General features: G+C 28.6%; 1 protein-coding gene and 1 non-coding gene across 2 annotated transcripts; one reads left to right on the top strand and one right to left on the bottom strand.

Annotated features, from left to right (window-relative positions):
• Window positions 1-4,454: 4,454 nt before the first annotated feature.
• On the top strand, window positions 4,455-5,803 carry LOC114370613 (glutathione S-transferase F13-like). Its single transcript, XM_028328008.1, has 3 exons — window positions 4,455-4,723; window positions 4,811-4,859; window positions 5,094-5,803. Exons 1-3 carry the CDS (start codon window positions 4,577-4,579, stop codon window positions 5,552-5,554), a joined length of 657 nt encoding a protein of 218 aa, XP_028183809.1. The 5' UTR covers window positions 4,455-4,576; the 3' UTR covers window positions 5,555-5,803.
• A 3,442-nt stretch (window positions 5,804-9,245) lies between these two features.
• TRNAG-CCC lies at window positions 9,246-9,316 on the bottom strand. Its single transcript has one exon. It is a non-coding gene; the product is annotated as a tRNA-Gly (tRNA).
• Window positions 9,317-24,573: the final 15,257 nt, after the last annotated feature.

Here is a 24,573-nt window from a genome sequence, read left to right as displayed (position 1 = left end):
CAAAAGACTAAGAATGATTAGGACTAGGGAGTTTACATGTATACTAAAAAACAAAATGTACCTGTTATGGCCAACACAACACCACCAAGTGAAATCAAAGCATCTTTCTTGTTCCTTCTAAAATAATCTACAATGTATTTTAGATTTATTGCCTTGACAACTGTTGGATCATACTTGATAAAATTGTATACACCAATTCCTCCGATGAAGGCGAACCACACACAAATTATTGGAGCGAAGCTGTAACCTACTTTTATCAGTTCCGAATCTTTGAACCATGAAAAAGCATATCAGGATTGCTATACATATTCCAACAACCGCACCTATGCACAAAGAAAAGCATCTGAATGAATCATTACCATCCAATAACTATGCCATTCGTCAAAAGTGAAAACCAAATTATCTTAATTAGGTATAATTATTGTCATAGTTTCATCATTTTCATGCATCCTGAATTGCTGATATTAATTTTCAGTTTTGATTCTTCGGTGCCAAAGTTAAATATAGAGTAGTTTAATTCGATTGATTGAATAAGAATGCAAAGGTTATTATAAAACTTCTTTGATCTTCGACTCTCACGAATAATTTTTTTAAAATATAAACAATGTTTGATGATCACACAAGTACTTAGAATTATCTATAAATTTAATGAATATAAAAATTGGTAATTGATAATTTGAGAAAATTTTACTAAAGTGAACAATAAAAAAAACTTCGAATAAGCCGATTTACAATTACGGCAGGAGTATTTGATTATAAAAATAGAGAAATTATTTTTTTTCTTGTTTCGCTAATAACGGTCCTTGTTTTATTACCGCATGATCCATCCAAACGACAGAAACAATTAAATACATCTTTGCTCAGTTTCTTGCGATTTTTCCTTTTGATTTCTTTCAATACTTCTACTTCTGTCATCTAGAAAAGAAAAAACAGAAATGTGAATGCAAAATTAGTATAAAAAAAGTTATTCTTCTATGAATGAGCAACAGTTAAAACAAGAGCACCGTTATTTAGTATGAAGCTTTGATGCACGAATGCATACGAAATACATGAGTTAATATAATATGGGTTAAAAGTTAAATTAGAAAGAAAAAAACCATGTTTAACATAGATCATGGTGAATTGGCTTATATATGTTTTCTTACAAAAACGAATTCGTACTCCAAAACATTTTTCTTAAAACTTGGGTTACAAGGTCAACTAATTTTTTCTCACCAAATAGACATATTATATTAAAGTAGTATCTTCTGTTATGATTCCATATATAATAAATATGGACATGAGAATTTAAACATTTAAACTCCTCGCCATCACATGCTCAATGAACATAATTATTGATCAATTATATGTTACACCGTATTGGTAAAAAAATGAGACTGTTTCACACGTGCATAAATAAATGAATTCAAATCACACATAATATGACGTTGCCAATGAGGCACATCTTGTGCTTTTTTGGTATTATTAATAAAATTTAATATTAGCTTACAAAAAAAACACATAATATGACGTTGTACTGAATAATTTTGATAAAAACTTCATGCTCTCAGAGTCTAATTAAAGTTTAAAACACCTGCACCACTTCAATCATTATATATTATTCTTCTTTGCAATTTTATGAAGAAAAAAAATAGAAAATTTTAATTTTTGTGCTCTGCTAGGAGTGAGCAATAGAGGGTTCGAATCCACATTGGATTATAAAATTAATTTGATGATTAAAAAAAAGAAAATAAAAAAAATATTATGAGTTTGAAATCATCTCACTAACAGACTTACAAATTAATAATTAACCTTAATTTTTAAGGGGGAAAAAACAATAGAGGTGTTCGATTGAATTCGATCTTGAAAATAATAACTATCCAAATGGGCCTTCGGATAGAAGTGGATTCAAATTAGAAAATAAATTATGGGCACTACTATTCTCACCTTCAATACTGCTCTCTCAGCCTCATTCTTTTTTTCCAAAAAGAATGAAAGTCAAATTTACCCCTGCTTTCTCCTGCACCCCCTCTACCTCCCCATTCTCATCACTCTCTTCTTACATAAATATTTATTTTCATATTCTTATTATATGGATCACTATAAACTGTATTACTGAATTGACATTATGAAGAAAGCTCATTTCATGACCGGAATTCGAAGTTTGGTGATGTTACCTTACCTCACATTTTATTTTTATATTAATTATTTGAAAGATAAATACCAAATCTAAACTAAATATAGTATTCTTACATTCACCAATACCATCTGCGTTGCACTGAATCTCATGCCTCTCTAGACATTAGACAAATTCCTTCTGCATGCTTTGATTGTTTCCTTGTACGCTTTGTATATTGAAAATGCTTGCTATGAAGTGGACGTCAGTGTTACGTGGAGGTCAATAATCCGTAGTTGATTGCTCAGAGGAGCAGCTTCTGTCGATTGCAGTTTGACCCAGTGCACTGCATAGTGTGGAAATGACTCAGCTTGAATAACATACCTTTGTAAAACCAGAAATAGCCTCCTGTGACGTTAGAATATATAGACGAGAGTCTGCAATGATATCATGCTGGCTTTTCAGTATTTAATTAGGATTCGTTAGTGATCTTAATATAAATAGAAACATTCAATTAAGTAGCGTCTTATAAATGTAAGCAGAAGTAATTATTTTTGTGGTGCAAGTACCTTGACAGAAGTGTGGAAATAATGGCTTAGTGGAGGAACCTCCTTCGTCTACATAATTTCCATGTCTTAAAGGGCTCGGACTGAAACTAATTGAGATGCATCAAACATCTTGGCTAATCATTATATTGTTTTAGAATAAATTACAAAAACCTAGCTCAAACTTCTCTTGAGATATTGATGAAATGACACACTATTTCTGGTATATATATATATATATATATATATATATATATATATACACTATCCTCACTAATTAATGTAGTTTCCCACACGACTTTTAATAATTTTTGTTTCTATTTCAAAAAAAAAATCATCATAGGAAAGATAACCTAATTCAAAACACTTAAGTACATGTCGTCTTATGTCAAGGTGAAGACCTTTAATCTTTGTTCGGAGTACATATGTTTCGTCATCTTTGTGGGTTGAGACTTTATGGTGAATCAAAATGCTCCACCATATCTCACATTTATGTCAATCTTGCCTTCATGGGATGAGTTGTCATGATATGCTGAAAAATCCTATTGTATTTATGGGATCTCAATGTATTATCATATCGAGATTGCTTCTCTTTTTAAAGTATTATCGGTTTATTCTTGATCTGAGAGATCATATGGAAGGATCAGGATGTGATATCCGATTTGGATGATATAGAGTCTCCTAATTTCAAGCACTAGTTGTGTAAAATCTCAAACGTTTGGGTCAGGATACAATCTGATTCAAAAGATATATAATCTCCTAATTTTAGACACTCAAATATATAGGTCAGGATATGATTTGATTTAGAAAGTATAATTTCCTTAAAAAAAAAACTCTTGCATAAATCTTTGTCCATGTATTATATGATTTCACGAAAATAATATTTCAAAATTAATTAAGTCGGGAATAAAGTTACTTTTTATATTTAAGTCGTACTTAGTAGCAAGTTTAGATTCATAACTCTGTAATTTATAACATCCAATAAAAACAAAATTCTTCCTAAAAAAACAAAATTCAAAACTGTAGCAAACTGATACACTAATATTAAAATTGTGCTTGCAGCAATTGAGTTAAAAATCCTATAATTTTTGTCTGAAATCATGCTCTGAAAGTTGTGTTTGACTGAAGAGCATCAGTAATTTTTTATTGGAAATTTTTTTCTCTCTCTATATATCATCTACAATCATCAGGTGCATCTCCTATTTTATTTGTTCTCTACATTTATAAAATTCTGAATTTACTTTTCCAATGCCATAAAATATGGTAGATCCGATTAATTCTACCTTTTCGATGCATGGTTGAAGCAGAGTAAATTGGCATGGCGGATAAAAAAATTATTTACATGATAACAAGTTGCCTATTTTCTAAGATGCATATGTAGAAAATTCAGAAATAACCTACTCAAATTTTTTACAGGAAATAACCTACTCATTAAGGGGTATTAATTATTATAACTACTACGTAAGAGTAGTATTTCTAAAATAATAATTCTAACATTCACTACGGAGTACCTTTGCACTGGTGAATATAAAAGGAATAAGTAACATTATTATTTTTGGCTTGTCAGATTAAGTAACAGTATATATTGTATTGCAAAGTCAGTGGAAAACAGATTTGGGGACAGCACCTGACAATAAACGTCCAATTCCAAATCTGAAACAAGAGTTTTCACCTTGTTTTCACGCAAACGTTATCGATCGGTGAAATTATATTTTCAGCATAACGACAAATCCAAGCCTCCCCACACTCAAATCGCGCGCAGGCTTGGTGCCCAAGGCCACAGTGTCACACACCTCTTCATAAATGGACCTTGCATTGCATTGGTTTCATATCATACATGTCTCTCTCCCCTCGCTGGCCACAGCTGTAGTACTAGCTACTAGAATCGCTTTTATATAATCTGTGTCTGATAAAAAAAGACACACAAAAATTAAGAATGGTGTTTAAGCTTTATGGTCTACCAATGTCCACAAACACTACACGTGCCATGATCTGTCTCCATGAGAAAGAGGTCGATTTTGAACTTGTTCCGGTCAATGTGTTCGCTGCTGAGCACAAGCAGCCTCCTTTTCTCTCCAAGAATGTAAGCACTTGTTGTGTTTTTCTTTTTCTTAGTAAGCTAGCTCCCAGCCACACTAACTTTAATTATTTGTGTTGCACATGCATGCAGCCCTTTGGTTTCATTCCAGTACTGGAAGATGGTGATCTCACTCTTTTTGGTATACTTTCATTCTTCTTTTACTTCGGTTCGTATATATATATATATATATATATATGCCCTATGTAATAATTTATCCTTTTCCGGACCCAAATGCATGTCCCATAAATTGTAACATAGCATATGTTATTCTATACTACAACCATATCTAAAAGTTGAAATGACAATGGCACAAAAGGTGTTTTTTTTTTTTCTTAATTTTTAAATGATATCTTTATGAGGCTTTGCATAACAGAGTCCAGGGCCATTACCGCATACGTGGCTGAAAAATTCAAGGAAACAGAACCCGATCTGATAAGGCACAAGGATGCAAAAGAAGCAGCACTGGTGAAGGTATGGACAGAGGTAGAGTCTCATTACTACGAGCCAGCAGTGTCGCCCATTATCTACGAGTACTTCGTGGCCCCTTTCCAAGGCAAAGAACCCGACAAGTCAGTGATTGACACCAACGTTGAGAAGCTGAAGACGGTGCTTGATGTGTACGAGGCCAAGCTGAGCAGCACCAAGTACCTTGCTGGGGACTTTTATAGCCTTGCTGATCTTAGCCATGTTTCTGAAACTCACTACTTGATGCAGACCCCTTGTGCTTCCATGATCAATGAGCTTCCTCATGTAAAGGCTTGGTGGGAGGATATCTCTTCTAGGCCTGCTTTCAATAAGGTTGTGGGAGGAATGAGTTTTGGTCAGAATCATTGAGGAATGAGTGTGTTTTGTGAGGTTCAATTACTACCTAATTTGTTGCAGTATCTAGTCAAGCAAATGTGGTGTTGGGTGTTCTTGAAACTTGTTTCATTTCTTATAACTAGAATTAATTAGGAAAACGAATCAATTTTTAGAGGGGTCTTTAAGAAAAAGGACTTTAATAGTTCCTTTTGTCTTATTTGATTAATTTAAAATTTTATGTTGTAGTGTTTTGATGATATGTTTTAATATCCTACTTCATCAGGTGTTTTAAATTATAAGATTTTATTTTTTATTTTTTTCATTTTATTGATTCTTATAAAATTGAATTCTAATTTCTTAACTAAATTCACAAGATCGAACATTAAAAATATAATTAGGAGAAGGAATTGATAATGGACTCACAAGTCTCTTACTAATAAACTCATTAATTAGCTAGTAGTCATAATAATCACTCGATCGGACTACTCATTTTCACTTTAATTATATAAAGTATTACTTGACTCATGACCCCATGTATAGTTCGTCCGAGAGAAAGTGGAGGAAAGAAAATAAAGAGAATAGAAAAACATGACTAATTTGTTTGAAGGAAAAATTGGTTTTGTAATACAAAATTTAAACTTTTCCTTGCTATTATCTTCTTTTCAATTAAAATTTTGAAATTAAAGTGTGTTAAAATGAACATGTTAAAAGAGTTTGTTGCTAATCATGTATACGTCGTACCAAAGAGCTTTAAATCTCCATCTTCAAAGGCTGGAACATGACCGAAAGGCTACATGCATCAGATCCCGAGGTGAATATATAATAGAATTGAAAATTGGCTAAAATGCTAAATATCGTTGGAAGAAAGAAGGAAAATTTCACTTCATAATTAGTGAGTGTGGTAATGCTTACATTAAGGGAAATGAAGGGTTCCTTTTTGTACGTGTTCACCATTTTTCATGTCAATGAGAACAAACTCAAATTCAAGCTGCTTCTCGTGCAGGGAAGCAGAAGCTCGCATGGTGGCTGTTGAGAAGGGTTTCCATCAAGTTTTATTGTTGCCATGATATTATTGAGCAGATCGATCTGAAAATTATTTTTATTAAGTGAAAATGAAAGGTAGCTAGGGAAGAGGAGTACTGGCTAGATGGTTTATGAGCTATGATTCCGTGCAGTGAGGCTTATGATTAGTATATAACATTAGGAGGCAATTACGTGGAATTTTTCAATGCGCATGAGAGAGATCTGTGGGCCAGGTAGACAAGTCACTTAACCTTTTAAATTATCTTTGAAACTTGATATTAAGGACAAACAACCTAAAGGTTGGTACAATGGTATAAAATCTTATTATTTTCATGCAAGTGACAATTATCTATTTAGCTGAAAAATATGTATTTGATTGCATTGTATACAAAATTTCATTGTGTCAGCAGATACATGTCTAAGTGAAAGATTAGTTTATGATTGAGGAACACTTTGATGTCTGATCTAGGACAAAAATAAAGCACAAATCTCCTATTAAATGAAGAATATTTTGACTATTAGTGAACACAAATTTACTTGCTTAAGAAAAGTATTACAATATTCTTATAAGTAATATGATTCGTGCTTATGATTATACGTTTCAAGTTTTCAATCAATGCCGTCCCTAAAATGACATCTGATTCCCATATCGACTTCACCCCATGAATATGTAGCCATGTGCTTAATGGTTATTTTGTAACTTGAAAATAAATTACACTTTTATTACACTTATATAATCAATGTATTATTTAATTATATAATGTAACCTTACTTATATAGTCACATCATATAATTTAGTTTTATTTTTTATTTTTTACAATTAAAGTTAAAGAATCTTTTTACAAATATGATATTTTTTTAATTTAATATTTTATTTTTAATCTTCCTAGTTCAATTTCTAATTTTTTATTCCTAAAACTCGTAACTTTCATTTCCTTCTCACTGTTACTTCTTGGACGTAAATCTGCTTGTATTACCAATTAAACAAGACACAAAGGAATTATTCAAAATAAGAGAATAGCATTTCTTTTTTTCTTTTTATTCAAAACAGCTTCCAAATCCCAAATTTATTAAACACGGTACAATTAAATAACCAAACAAATTATAATGCCCATTTAAACTTACACACAACATGCACTACAGTAGCATTGAACCAGCTTAAACCAAATGCAGACTTATTGGGAATTTGGGATAAACCACGAAGATACAATTGAACATAATTATGAGTAAGGCGGTTAAGTTTGCGAAGCAGAACGATACTTGGAAGCAGAGCGATTAACCAACGGTAGTTGATATTAACCCATACTAAGGTTGTTGTTGGTCATTATAAAACTTTAAAATATCTGGAAAATATCAATTTATCCTTATGTTTAAACACTTCACATCTCCTTTTTTCCCTCCTCACATGTGTTATCCTTCTCCTCACTCCCATTAAATACACAAACATAAACACAATTATATTATGATTTTTCTTGAAATACACAATAGAATCATATTTTTATTTAATATTTTAAAATAAAAATAAATATATAACAAAAACATGATTTTATTATGACCTTCGTTGAAACACATAATAAAATTCTATTTTTGATGGGTATTTTTTTATTTTAAGATTTTTTTATTAATTATAAATGCAAGTTAATTATTTTTTTTAAAGTAATCAAATTAATTATGATATAATTTATCATTTTTAATAGTACTCAATATCCTTTTTTAATTAAAATTAAATTAATTGGATATAAATTATCATTTATAAAGATAATCAAATTAATTACTATAACAATTATTTTTATTAATCGTCATCAAATCAATTCATGATATTATTTTGATTACAATTAAAAAGAATAATTTACATCATCATTAATTTATATTTAAATAAAAAATGTTAATTTATGTAATAATTAATTTTGTTATTATTACAAAAGATAATATGTATCGTCATTAATATAATTTATAACAAAATTAATTTAAATAAAGTATAACTTAATTTATAATTATTTTTTCATGAAAAAATACATAGTAGAAATATGTTTTTCTTCAAGGATTTCATGCCTAATTACACAAATTCCGAATGAATGATATTTTTGTAATAAAAAAATGTTAATCCCTTGATAACAGTCAACAACAATAAAGATGGAATCAATACTAACTCCCTTAACCAACGCAAGAACATTAGTGCATTACTAGTGGCATGAGAAGCATACACAACCCTAGCCTAACGGAAGCCTGAGAGTTGGCATCCTCGTGGGGCCATCAAACAGTGAGACAAAGCGATTAATTAGTAACGACGAGAAAGGAATGAAAGCTACAAGCATCGTGATTAGAAAATTAGAGACTGAATTAAGAACATTAGGAATAAAAGAGTCTTTTAATAAAATATTAAATTAAAAATAAAAATATAATCACATGATTTGTTTTCAAGTTACACTGAATTAATGTATTTACAATAAAAAAAATATTTAATACAAAAATATTTTTTTTCATTCACATGGAATTCAACAAAAGTAAATATTATAAAATCTAACAAAAAATAAATTTTGATTTATATTATTAATTCTAAAAATTTCTTATTGGCGAGCCATGACAATTGTATCTATCAAAGTAACTAAAAGGATTATTGAAATTAGTTAAAATGAAAGAAAAAAATACAAAAAATTCTTTTATTGAAATTAGTTAAAATGGAAGAAAAAAATACAAAAAATGCGCAACCGGGGAATCGAACCCCGGTCAGTACCGTGGGAGGGTACTATGATACCACTACACCAGTTGCGCTTATTAACAATTATTCTACAATAAAATATATCATACCAATATAGTCTCTATTTTTTTAAAATAACTTTTATTATACATTAAAATTTATTAAAAAAATATAAGAGAAAACTCCTTAAATAATAAATAATATTTATATTTATAATTTACAATAAATTTCAATCAATTATAATAAAAAAAACATTTAAAAGAGTATATTAGCTACTCGCTCTTGTAGGCTTGTAGCACCTACAATTATGATTAGAGAAACACTATAACTTGATTTTGAACAAATTATTAATTTGGTCTCGCAAGTATTATCTTTTCTCTTAAATATTCCTTATAGTAATGCAATTATATAAGTAGTTACTCAAATATATATTGAGCACTCTTAAGTTTAATCCCAAAGTTAAATATATTTTACTAATATTTAAGAATTAATTTGAAAGATTTTTTAACACTTGAAACTGCTTCACATAATTATTAATCATACAATTTAAAACAATTGTGAATAAATACTCTATAACTTTGACTTTAGAACCTCCCAGATCTGAATGTGAACAACATATATAAAATATTATGTATATATACAAAAAAAAATTTGACGAACACTAAACTCTACTATCTTTAACATTTAGAGAGAAGAGAGAAAAAAAATATACATATTATAAGTGACATAATGTAATACAAAATAATGAAAAATGTTATAAAAATTAATGAAAAATAAAAAAAGAAATAATAAGTGTTTAATACATTTGATATATCAACACCGTTAAAAATATTCTAGCCTAATGGCATGTTATTTTTAAAAGTATCCGATCCTCGACTTAAGTCTTGCTTGAAAGCAACATTTTTAAGCTTTTGAGTTTGTCCGGTTCTTACTCAATCGACTACAAAACGACTCAAATGTTTAACCAAACTAATTATGGCTCCAAGTCACCTCCAACTATTTTTTTTATCAACCTGGTTCAATTAACTTATCTAATTCAATTCTGGTAACATTGAGTGTTTTCTACAATATGCCACTCAAAAGGTATGATTTTGCCGTAGTGTCAAATAATAGAATGCATGCTAGACTTAGCATAAACTATTTTGTTGGGCCATGGGCTTCATTCTAGAACATTAGAACGTCATTTCGCACCTTTCTTACATGACTAATCTTAGATATAAAAGGTGTTGCTAATTATAAAAGTAAAATTACATTCTGAATTAATCTTTTTGAAATGTAAAAAAGGTGCAAGAAACTATACTCTGAATTGGATCATTATCCAATCACTAAAACTTACCATCTACCCACTTCATGCTTGAGGCTCAAGGGTTGTGTACCTTCTGAGTTGGATCGTTATCTGATCTCCGTTACTTAGCATCTATACATTCTGTGCTTGAGGCTCGAGGGTTGTGTATCCTGCGGGTTAGATCGATATATCTGATTCCCGCTACTTAGTTGTTATGCACTTAATGCTTAAGGATTGAGGGTTGTGTACTCTCTAGGTCAAATCATTATTTGATTGCCTCTATGCACTTCGTGCTTGAGGCTCAAGGGTTGTATACCCTCCAGATCGGATCGTTATCCGATCCCCGCTACTTAGTCTCTACACACTTGAGGCTTGAGAATTGTGAACCTTCTAGGTCAAATCATTATCTTATTCCTGTTACTTAGTCTTTACGCACTTCATTCTTGAGGCTTGAGGGTTGTGTACCCATTAAGTTAGACCGTTATCCGATCCTCGTGACTTAGCTTCTATGCACTTCATGCTTGAGCCTCAAGGGTTGTGTACCCTCCGGATTAGATTGTCATTTGATCCCCACAACAACGCATCATCTGATTCGAATCTTAATTTGATTTGGTTGTCTCATCGGATCTATATCTTATTCAACCATCCTCGAAGGATTAGGTACATCATAAGGATTACATGGATACAATCGCGTATTACGATCCTTAAGATATGATGTAACATTTTGATAGCCACAATGCATTAACCCATGAATATCAAAGAGGATATCTATAGCAAGCTAGGATAAATGACCCTCACTTTTATAGATGCAAGAACCACTTGTTCATTAAACAACTATCAATGGTTCAAAAAATAAAATAAAATAATCAATTTATAATTCACAATAAATGACAACAAAATTGAGTTCATAAGAACATGTCCCACACCATATCTTTTCAACAGAGCATATATTCACTTGATTTGCTTTTTGCTTTTTTACCCCTGCTTTTAAAATTTTCATTTTTCTGTGGAGCAGATATTTTGTTTCTTGACATTTGGCAGCTTATATAAAGAAATTATTCGGTTTTGTTTTGATTCCACAGGTCAGAAGGAGACATCCTCGAGTGCCTGCATTTCTTTGACAAATGACAAGTTGATATTTACCGTTTAGTTTAGGGCATCTTAGTTAGTTGGTATCCTCAAAAACACGGTTTTCATGATGTTTACATTAGGAATCAAATCTCATCTAAAATATAGGAATTTCAGTATTAGTGCAGCATATCTTCTTTACAAAAAAATCACGATACTTGTGAATACATTTTTTTTTCAACCAGGTAATTAAGGTTTTTTCTCTCAAACCCGATGTATTAAGTTTTAGTTTTTTGGTCAATTATAAGACTAAATCTTAATCAAAGACTTAATTACATTAATTATTTTTTCTTACGCACTTTTATTTAATTATTTTATTTATAAATATTAATGGGAAATAAGTAAGTAGATAGAAAAAAAAAAGAATAATTTTAAAATATTAATATAAATAATTGACAAATTTGATATGATAACTATTTTTTAAGAGACATAGAGTCTTATAATTAAGAATCATTCAACTTCAACAATTTCGTATGCATGTTTAATTGCTCGGCATTTTTTCTGTCTGCCAAAATTAAATTGTTATTCTCAAGTATGAAGGAAAATACATGTACTTCAAGAAATAAAATATGTTTGAATACAGAGTTCTCCCTTTCCCCTCTTACTCGACGTTTGGTATGCAAGATTCACGATAGACACGAGCAGTACTGGAGAGAAAATTTCAAGTTTTACATTCTTTTCTTTGTTTGAAATACGCAGGAAAAAAATACAAGTATTTTAAGTATGTTTACTTTAAAAAAATATTATAGTATTAAGTTCATTATATATTTTTCTTATAAAGAATTGTCATATTCATCCAAAACTAAACAGTTTGGTTATTTTAATTACATATTTAAACATCAAATAAATAGGTCATTCAAACCTGTATAAATAAGTCCAAACATCTTTGGTAAACGGGTCTTTTTACCAATATTTAAAAGCATTGGTTAAAAAATAATATTTTTTATTAAAAATTAGAAGCACAATAAAAAAATATGATATAGAAGTGTATTAATAATATTTTTTAATTAAAACTCAAAAATTTTAATTTCTTAATTTAATGCACTTCTTAAAATTTGCCATTATTGAATGTTGAGCAGACTTTACATATAACAAATCATACTGATTTTTTAACTAAGCTTAACCTTTTTGTGTGTGTGTGTGTAAGAACTCAGATTCACCAAATTTAAAAGTCTATTTGAATATTTATATTATATTTTGTAGAAAACATATTATATGCTGTAGAAAACATATTATCTTGTATATTAAAAATAAATTCAAAATTATACTATAAATTTTAACTATTTATTTAAACAAAAATAAATATGTCATCTAAAATGTCAAATAAACCTTTTAAAATGCCCAAATCCGGATTTATTTAGTTAATTAAGTCTTTTTAAAAGTAACATAATTTATTTGTTAGATAATTTGTGATAAAGACAAGACATATATCAGGTCAAATATTCTGATAAGCCGCTTCTGCCTATTGCTACCTTTATATATATGGAGTGGAGCTGCACAGGTGTTTATCAATAATCTGAGCTTTTTTCTTTAACTTTTTCTATTGGTCAGGAAGGATTTGTGCTTATCAATAATCTGAGCCTTGAATTTAACTTTTTTTTATTGGTCAGGTCAGCAAGGATTTTTGTTTATTAATATTAGAAGCGATATTTTAACTATATTTAAATAGCAGAGGAACTAGGTGTGTATACAATATGAATATATAACATACTTTTAGTAGACAAGACATGTAATTTTTATTGTAACTTTTATTCGACCTGTGGAATTGGATAACATTATTAATTGACGACAAATTTTCTTTTTAAAAATTAAGATAATTACATAATTAGAACTTAAACTCAAAATTAACTGATTGAATGATTTTTTTTATTCAGGAAAAAAAAGTCATGTCATGGATACTTAATCTTAGCTAATTAAATTACAAATTCTTTAACATGTCACACCGTGATTTATCCAGAGTGAGTTTGATTATCGGATAATGTTATATCTGCATCATTTTTGTTATATTACTTTTATCTTTTTATATTTTAATTAAAAATATATAAATATTTTTTGTGGAGAATATTTCCTGTGTTATCCAAAACTCTTGAGGCATATGAACGAGAACAAAAGACAAATTGGCCCAGTAAGCACTTTGGTTGGACTCCACTATCGTAGTGTCCATTTGGCAAACATATACAATTAACTTTGGTGATGTCATTTTAATGTAAAAATTATAATTACAATTAATTTAAACAAGTAATTACACTTAGTAATTTAAAATAAATTTATCAATTTATAATAATCTTATCTATCTAACTCAAATAAAAAATTACTTCCGATGAAAAAAACATCTAGAAACTAATCGATCTTTACCAAAAGAACATGTAGATTCTCTAGTTAAAAAAAATTGAAGGCTTTTTCCCATTTTGTTTTTATACATATACACATTTTTTTTATGTAAATCACAAGTATTTTTTATTAATCTAGGTTTTTATATAGACTTGAGATTTCTTTTTAACTTTAAAATAATCATATGTTAATTGATTCACATGGGTGATATTCTTGTAGACATAACTTTTGATTTCTATATAATGCCCCAGTACCTTCCCCTAAGGTTCTAATATCCTAGGATGAAATCTCACATCTCTGGTGAAAACTCTCTGGGCAATGAGTTGAGGAGATCCGTCAGCGAGAAGCTTCATCACGTTGATGAGGCCGATGCTGCCAAGCAAGGTAGGGTTCTAAAGTATATACAAACTGAGAAGCGACGGAGGAGGAACCACCGTGCAGAAGACCCCATAAGAACCTTGATGTTCTTAGGCTCTATGAATCACACGTGACATATGATATTATTAATGAGGTATTTGGGCCTATAGCCTTGGTGTTGAAATTAATTAACCCCCTTTGACTAATTGGGGGTGAAAAATCAAAACCGAAATTCATTTCAATTGTCACATATATGTTAATACAGCAGTGATGTAAATATGTCATTGACCTTCATATCTATAGCTAGAAGTATCCCTTACTTCAGATTGTTTATATTTTGAAACTATATACCAAAAAATACCAGCCTATATGTATATGTTTATATCATCTAATATCCATATAGTTTTAAACTTTCTGATTCCATTACTGCTGCATATATTATGGCTGGATCTACGCGAGTATTTATATTTTATAATATAAGATCTGATATAATCTATTATAATGAGAATTTTCTTGATCATCTCTTGTCAAAAGCTTGTCATTTGAGACTGAACTCTGCATTCTCACGGCTCCAACATACGCAGTTTTTGGAAGTTTCAGACATAAGCAGAACCTCGAAGTGAATAAACAGACCATAAATATATCAAAGGGAAAAAATAATAAAATGAGCATGCTTGATGGTGGTAATTACTTGAATATTTTCCGCCATATCAGACTCTAGTTTAGTCAAATGAATTAACTTGAACAGAGATGAGGGGAAAAAAAAATCAATCCAGAGTTGTACGATTTTAATCATAGACGATCCCTATGCTATACTACTACCATCATATATAATTTCAGTCATATGATCAGGAGATAAGAAGCAAGTATAGCAACACTAACAGAAGAATAATACTCTTCCTTTTGGTTTTGATTTGGCAGGAGGGTAAATTACAAACTAAATTAAATTGTTAAAATTTTAATAAATTTCCAATAACAATTTAAAAATTTAAAATAGGCCACTACTAATATATAAACAAAACCTATTAGTTAATTTCCATTTAAGGTTTACTCCGTAGAGAACAACTAAAGAAATTCTGAAGCTGGGTTGATTTTGATAGCACATAAAAAAAATTCATATTATATTTTTTAACCTGACAAAGTTATGTTTTAAGTTTTGTATTTGCTCCAGATACAAACCATCAGACCCGAATCAACAAGTTCCCATGAACTCGCCCTAAGGTGGAATTGGGTCAGTTCCATATAGAACTTGTTCCCTCACTTTCACTTCATTAATTACATCAATACATTTTTTGTTTTTTCTATTTTAGTTGTTTCTTATAGTTGTTCCTCTTTTATCATATCATCTATCAAGTCACTGAAAATTGATTCAGATATTAGATCACTGTTAGGACGGAGTCATTTATTAATTTAATTGATTTGATATATATATATATATATATATATATATATAATTAAAAAATCAAATAATATATATAGTATACCTAACATGAATATATATATATATATATAATTAAAAAATCAAATAATATATATAGTATACCTAACATGACTATTCATATTTTTATACTTTAAAATTAAATTTATTAAATTTATTGTTAGGGTCAAATGATAAATATCATATAATCATTTATTATTATACATTATTTTATGGGTATCATCATTAAATAACTAAAAAAATTCTTATTTTTTATGATTAAATATAAAAGTTATCAGATGATCATAAACAGATAAAAATATATAAAACACATAAATAATAAATATATCATTATCAATATGATAATAATTAGTTATTATATATTATTATTAAGATAAAAAAATATATATTATAGGAATATATTATATGTTATTCAATAATTAGTTATTAACAAATTAACATGTTATGAGAATGGAAAAAAAATCTTTTTTAATTGGGTCAAATCAAACAAATACGATTTGTATTATCAAATTTTATTAAATCTGATCAAATCAAACCGGATCACTAACATGTCTCATCTTACATCTTAATCGAATAGTCCAACTCAGCAAGTCTTGACAAAGTTGGTCCAGCTTTTATAACTATGGATCACTTCATTACCCAAAAAAATATTGCATATCATATTTTTATTTTCTTTTTTTTATCCCTTATCTCCCCCTTCGTTCCATTCTATTTCACCCCAAAATGAAGTAGACTTCCATATTTTTTTATTCCACGGGTGAAAATAGGTTATACTCAACAGAACAATTCATGTAACTTTTTTAAAAGCAACCATTAGAAGAAAATTAGCACAGAAATAGCATCCAAATCATAACATTGGTCCCTACACTAGTGCTACTAGCATCGGCCAAGCCAACGCAAAGCTAATACAATAATTTTTGAATTATGTTATAATCAACAATTTGCATCGGTCAAAAACAACAATACATGGCATTTAATGTGGTTGAGTGATTTGACTGTTTCAAACTAACCTCAAGTAAGCGGGTGCTAAACCAATGCTAATAAAATAATTTGCTTAGTGTTGGCTATTTCAAAACGATATAGCGCATTAATTGTAAATTAGTGTCTCTAGCCATTGCTAATGTGTAATTAATATAATTGTGTCGGCCTTCCACCTGTTCCACCTTTGTCATGTCGAACCTCCTTGGATGTCTCGTGCAGCTTGACGCACCACCCGCCACCACATGCTTCTCTATGCTACCAGCCTACCACCCTTTTATATATTTGCAAGGTAGTTATTCAAAAATAAAAATAATGAATTGAATGTAATTTCCCAAAAAATAATTTTATACTTTAAAACAAACCACCTAACTAACCCTTCAATTAGAACACTACTTGTTATCTAAAGTTTATACAATGTGAAGTTATTGTTTTGTGAATCAATTATACACATGTTTTAAATTTTTAATGATTCCATAGAATATTAAAAAGATTCCTATAAACTCATCAAACATATTTTCGTAAACATTCAGGAATGCTAATTTTAGGTATGCATGTTATTCTATAAAAAAAATATTTTTTTAAAACATTCAAGAATGTTATTTATTTTCAGGTATGTTATTCCCGAAAATAAAATTTGATAACTTGAAACAAATGCCAAGTAAATCTTGACATTTCTGTTTATTTTATTTTAAAAAGTTTGAAGCAATGATCAAAAGTTAGAAGATGTGCATGCGCCATTTCCCAAGATACCCAAAGGGAATTATAGTTTATCACATGATATGCATACAAATATTGCAACATTATCCCAAAGAACCAAAACATGAGCATACCACATGACCGGATTCCTTAATATCAAATTGTACATTTGTAAAGCAACGAACGGCAGCAGCACTGGAAAATATGAATGATTTCAGTAGCTTTATGCCTTTAACAATTAGAAATGCATACTTCACTTACGATTTTCTCATAATATTTCACGATTACCACAACTACAATTGTGACATCAAATATTTCACGATGTTTGTAATTGCATCATAATCATCTCATCAGTACACATAAATTTATAATTGTCTACAATATAAAAAATCGGAACATAAACGCAAACACTGAACCTAACTAATAAGTGGCAATCTTATCCAAAACAATCTTTGCCTTAACGATATGCATGTAAATTTGGTAGTTCTTGACATTAGAAGTATAAATCAATGAGTTTAATTTCCCCACTTTAGAGTAAAAAGTTTTACACTTTAAGTCTTTAACCAGTAAAAAAGTATGTTATGGGTAACCTTTAAGAGGGGTGAGCAAGGAAAAGATTAGGCTAGATTTATATTTGTTCTTGCCGGCCCAAAATTTTATTTAAACTTTTAATGCTATATAGGGATTGAAGACCTAAAATTTCCAATTTTCAATATTAAGATTTCTTTTATTTTTTAACTTTTTAAGACTGTGATTATTGACTATTGTGATTTTAAAGATTAAGTTGATAAGTTTATTCATTCTGATTTATTTTTTTATCAAATTACCAAAAGTACTTAATTATTCTTGCCATCGCTTTATTGCCCCCATGAACTTTGGCTTTAATCATTTTGAAGAAGAATGTAAAGCTTTTCCCCGCTGGAAAGTTGGTTAAAAAAGGATGATATGTAAGGTTCGGAAGAAATAAGCTAGACTTCATCCTAATTGGAAATATGGACCCTAGTTCGAAGGAATAAGTGGATGGTCCCGCTTGAAACCATAAACTTGATCAAGTACCCTCATCATTTGGGTGTTAAGATGCATTGCTCCTAGGTCACCACCACGATCACTATATTTGTAGAAGATTCTGTTATACCAACCTCGACGTGTAGTATTCTCCTTTGCCTAATTTGATTTCTGATATTTTGGTAGATGATCAAATTAATAGTACGGAAAGTGGGTGTCAAACATTGCATAGCACTCTAAGTGGTCGGGGGAAGATCAAGACTGTGTGAGTGGGAAGATTTTAAGAGCAATGCAACAAAAGCTGAACGGCCCATCGCCCATTTCCTAGTAGATTTTGTAAGATGGTAACGTGCTCTTCTCCTGACCAAACAAAAAATAAATAAAAAAGTGATCTTCTATAGTGTACTACTACTGGTACTTGTGTCGTAGTGTATTGGATCCTTTATCTAAGAAAATTTAGCTTCTAGAGAAGGTAGAGATTTAAAGATGCATGATTTTAAGTTTTACAAGGATATCGACGTATATATATAACAAGAAGTACGGTATCAGCAACCCAAAATTCATAATCATAGCTTGTAGCTTTTTTTTTCTTCAACTGAAAGAGTTCAAATATAATATAAAAAAATTACAATAATAACTCTCGCACATTATTTTTGACTAACTTAATTAAACCCTTGATTCAAAGTCTTATATATATTTGCTCTCTAGCTAATCTCTCACTCCCTGGGTTCCATTTTATAGTATGTTTTAGAAAAAAAAATTAAATTAATTGTTACTTTAGAAAATCATTGAATTGTTAATTATTTTATTTTTGGAATATCTTTAGTGGAAGTAATTGTTATTGTGTAGCAAATGAGAAAAAATCCAATAAGAAATTTAACTCAATTAATTGAATAAAATGTGTGAGTGTTGTAAATTTTTTAGTATTATGTTTAGTTCTTATAGATAAAAAAGTGAGAAAAAGTCTAATCAATTAAAAAGAAATATATATATATATATATATATATATATATATATATATTAGAAAGTTATATAAAGCTAGTATATTTTATAGAATCCAAAATATTAATTATTTGTTTAGATCTTGCTAACAATTATAGGAGAAACTCAAAAATTATTATTATTATTATGAAAATTATAAGAGATAATGAAACCTCACTTACATTAAGCTCTTTCTCTTTCGACATGCCATGCTGCTCCGGTTTGCATCACTGTGATTTCTATTCCGTACGCAACGCTCTTTTTGGAGCTCTCACAATCCATCATTTCTTTTGAAAAAATGCCACGCGCATGCTGGGCATTATTATTACACTATGATAAAGAGTATGACTGCACAAATTTCAAACGAGTGGGACACTTACAAAAGCTTGTGTGAATTCGTCAAAATTCAATGTCTCTAGGGTTTAACTTTAATACCAATAAAGTATTGATGATAAAGTGGTGAACATTAGTCACTGCAGTACATTTTGGACTGCCTTCAACTTCAAGAACGTGATGAGTAATGTCGATCTGAGAACCACACCAATCATCGATCATATGAAACGTTGGTGAAAATTTGGGTGTAAACCTAAATTTTTGTTGGTGATCATATCGTCCACTCCATTTTAAAGTAGCTTAGGGTGGAAGGACGAAATAAATGAGAAGAAAAAAGAAAAGATATGAAGAAAAGTAATAAATGATTAAATATAATAAGTGAAGTGATAAAAAAAAAAGGTAAAAAGAGATAAAATGAAATTAAAGAAAAAGTAAAAGTGTGAACTCATGCGAAAAAATTCATGTGAAAGCTAGACTCAGATGTACTGAGCCATTAAAGCATTGACATATTATCAAATATTAATTATTATTAAGCAGATTCGTTACATATGGCATGCAGGCAGGGCTTGTTAAATGAGTTTTTCAGTTTTTCTTCGGTCTTTTTGTGTGTATTTACGTAGATAACTGATGTTCAAGTTAGAGAACTTTGTAAGCATTTGAATGAAGGAAGAAGTAGATATAATGGTTAACAAGCGTACGTCTCCACGGCACTACTAAAAGGAAGACTGATTTTTTTCAATTCAAGCTCATCATTTTTAAGTGGACCTTTCTTTTTAACTACATTTTTTATTTGGTTTGCAAATGAAAAGAGAGAAACAAAATAATTTATTATTATACATTTTATTGGTGGAGTGGAGTATTTCCTTTTTTTATTATTATAAGGGTGAAAAGGAACTTTCAAATTAATGAAAAAACCAGAGGCATAACATCATGGGAGAATCCATCATTAGTACTTGACGTGGTATGAGTGGAGATAATTCTCAAGTACATTGGAAATTGTATTCATGGGTACGCTCAAGTACACAACGTAAGGTTGGTAGTATTGGACCCCTGGAGATACGTACGACTCCACACAGGTCAGATTAACCGGTTAATCTTAACCCTTTATAGAGTTAAGTTGGATCAATTTAATTAACATATCCCATGGTATTGAACTAATGTATGTTAAACCCAATTTCATCGGGTTAAGTATGTTTGTGCAAGTTAGACTGAATCAAAATTTACTTACTTGAACAGCTACTTTTAAAATATTTTTCTTATTCTTTAAGTTTTATTATATTAAATAGATATAAATTGAAATTTAATCTTTTTATTTTTACCAAACTTTTTTTTAATATAAAATTTAAATATCGACATGCAATCCAATGATTGGACTCAATCAAACTAAAATTTAATCTAGTCAAATTTTGGTTAATTGAGAAAAAAATGTCAATATTAACTCAATTTAACTTAATGTCAATCATGTATTATTTTTTAAAAAAAAATTTAAAATATCAATCAATGAAAATTTATAATTAAACGATAATATAGAGATACACATGCATGGCTTAAAAATAAAAGTCAAGAATAATATATAAACATTAATTTTTTAATAAAACCATGATCATGCCTACATGACAACTAAAGTCAACCTCAAATGCGATAAATTTAACAATGCAACAAATTTGATGTCAAAATATTGGGGCTGAAAAAAAAATCAAACCACACTTGTGAATTGTAAGGCACTGTAGTCCTTAACCTCAACTAGTGCTATTATGATAGACAAACTTGAATCAGGACACTTGGGATTCTTTTTTGCCTCTTCAGACTCTAATAGATTCTTAATTAAGGTTTGGTCAAAACAACGTAACCATAGATTATCATCTTTATATGTGTGTATATATATATATGATAAAATCTTATAATATTTACAAGGTTATAGAAAATGATCTAAAATATTACTAGTATATTGTACAGGTTTCTTCTGAGTGTAGGCATTCAAGAATCAACTAAGGACGTGGTCACTATATATTGTGTTATGCCTCGACTATTTTTAAAGTTAGGATATATGCACCCATAAGATACTAATGGAATTAGAATAATCATTATATTACTATTAATATTATATGTATTGGGATGAACCAATTTTAGCTATTGGGATGGACTAATAATCATTTCTAAAGTTATGCCTCATGGCTTGTGCCTCGCGTCGACTATTGGGATGGACTAATAATCATTATATTTATCTATTTTAACATTAAGGAATTTAGATCAGTTAGTTAAATAACGTGGATTAGTTTTATAAAAATTTTAACACCTAAGTTTGATTTTTATGAAAATAAATAATGTTTTTTTAAAAGAATAGAAATATAAGTATATATTTTATATTAAAATTGCACTGGACTTTATAATCACTGTCACAGATACAAGACCTAATCCCTCGTCTCTTTCTCATCCTGATCCATGTGCACAATTCAAATTAAACATATGCTGAATTATTATATAGAACTCTTTATAAGTTGTCATTACAATTTTGCAAATACAAATTTTACTATTTAAGATCTACCTAGTAGAGTTGATATCAGCCTATGAAAAAAAATAATTTAAATTTAATTTGATCAAGATATTTAAATTAAAATGTAATATTTTTTTATCATATCTATAATTTGATATATTAAAAATTTATTAAATAATATATTCTTGATCAAATAAATTGACCTATTTTATATTCTCTTTAATTTTATTTATTAAATTAATTTTTATAATGAATAAATGCAAAAAAAAGGTAAAATGAAAAACATAAATAGTATAAAATAGTGGTTGTATGCTATTAAAAAAATGAAGTTGATATATACAAATAGCAATATGAGATTTATGATAAAAATAACAAAAGTAGATATAAATAAAATAAATTCATTAACTTTTTTAAAGAAATAATACATAATTATCACAAGATGATTTAACAAAAAAAAAGATAAAATTTAAGTATAATATTAAATTCAATATGATTTACTTATTTTAACATATATTCATAATAGAAAAGTTATTTAAAATTTTATATTATTGACTATACTTAAATTCAACATTAAGGAATTTAAACCAATTAGTTAAATAATGAGTATTAGTTGTTATAAACTCCTTAACACCTAAGTTTAATTATTATGAAAATAAATCATGTTTAAAAAAATAAAAATATAAGTTCTTTTCAATGAAGTTTTTCAAAATTTATGGTAAGTATCTAAAAATTCATCAAAAATCCATATAAGTATCTATGGTAACTATTATTGTTATTAATATTTATTTTTTCTCTTCTATATTTGTTTATTATCATCATAGAGAATATCGACGGGATGGAGACAATGTTAGCTAATAAGAATATTAATAAGAAACAACATACAATATAAGCCTTATCTTATCAATATAATAATATTTTCCTTAGTTTTTATCAGTAAAATTAAATATATATTTCGTTGTTTATAAAATTTTAAAACATGAATAGCCATGGATATAATCGAAGCTAAATAGATAGTGTTATTTTATAAAATATATTATATTGTATGAATTATATTAGTGTTGGTTCTCATTAAATAATTTCTACACTTAATTTACAATTATGTTATATTAGTATCATTGTTGTTATTAATATTTATTTTCTCTCTTCTATATTTATTTATTATCCTCGTCAAGAACTAGGAATGAGGATGCAAACGATGTTAGGGAACAAGTATAAAGAATAACATATAATTTCGTGGTGCTCTAGTGGCATACTTATCTAAATCATCATTCATACATTTTTTAAAATAACTATATATAAACATAAGATTAAATACTTTTTAATGTTTTTATTTTTTGGGTTTAATTTTTTTTCTAAATTTAAAAAAATTGATTTGTTCTCATGTTTATATTAGTCTTGCAATTGTTCTTCAATATATTTATTATGAATGTATATCAATATATTACCAGTTTTAGATTTTTACTTTATAGTTTAGTCTTTTCTAAATAATATACTAACAACATATCTAACTATAATAACCTCAATAAAATATATTCATGATAAAGATATTGAAGAAGAATGACATTGTGTTAGTCTATATGCATTTTCATTCTACTTTCATTTATTTTCCCATTTTTCGTTTGTTCCAAATAGTATGTATTATTTTATGAAAAAGAAAAGATTCACTCATTTGATTTTAGAATACCACATTGTTTAACAATGACGAGAGAAAGACAATAAAGATTGAATCCAAATGGAGAGTTTTTTTTTAGCACAAAGTTTGCATCTTGGCATGAAAAAAGTCTTTGAATTTCCTGATTCAAATGTTAACTATGCTTTGTTTTGAGCATGTTTATAAATTGATTACAATGTGAACGTGACAATTGTAAATTTTTGTAAATTGAACAGTAATTTGATGTCATGCTTTTGCTACAATATTTTTAACATTATGACTTTGTTATTTTCATTTTGATATATAATATTATTTTCTTTTGCTTCATCTTCAAATTAGTTTATATGTAATGATGATTCATTTTTTTCTTATATTAATTTTTTTTCTCATAAACTTGCTTTCAAATTTTATAAATAACAATATTGTACAATATTATAATTATATAATCCACATATATATTATAATTTTTATTTGTCAGTTTATCCATGAGTACTGAACTAGTTGTATTATGTGTCACTATGCTTAACATTTTGTTAGAAAGAGATTAATTATAAATGCTACTATGCTTAACATTTTGTTGAGATTAATTATGTGTCACTTACATTGTACATGGTCCTTCTGAGTGTAGGCATTCAAGAATCAACTAAGGAC

Source organism: Glycine soja, chromosome 10 (genome assembly GCF_004193775.1).
Source record: "Glycine soja cultivar W05 chromosome 10, ASM419377v2, whole genome shotgun sequence".
Lineage (NCBI taxonomy): Eukaryota > Viridiplantae > Streptophyta > Magnoliopsida > Fabales > Fabaceae > Glycine > Glycine soja.
The sequence above is the reverse complement of the archived record's forward strand: the minus strand, read 5'-3'. Positions and strand labels throughout refer to the sequence as shown.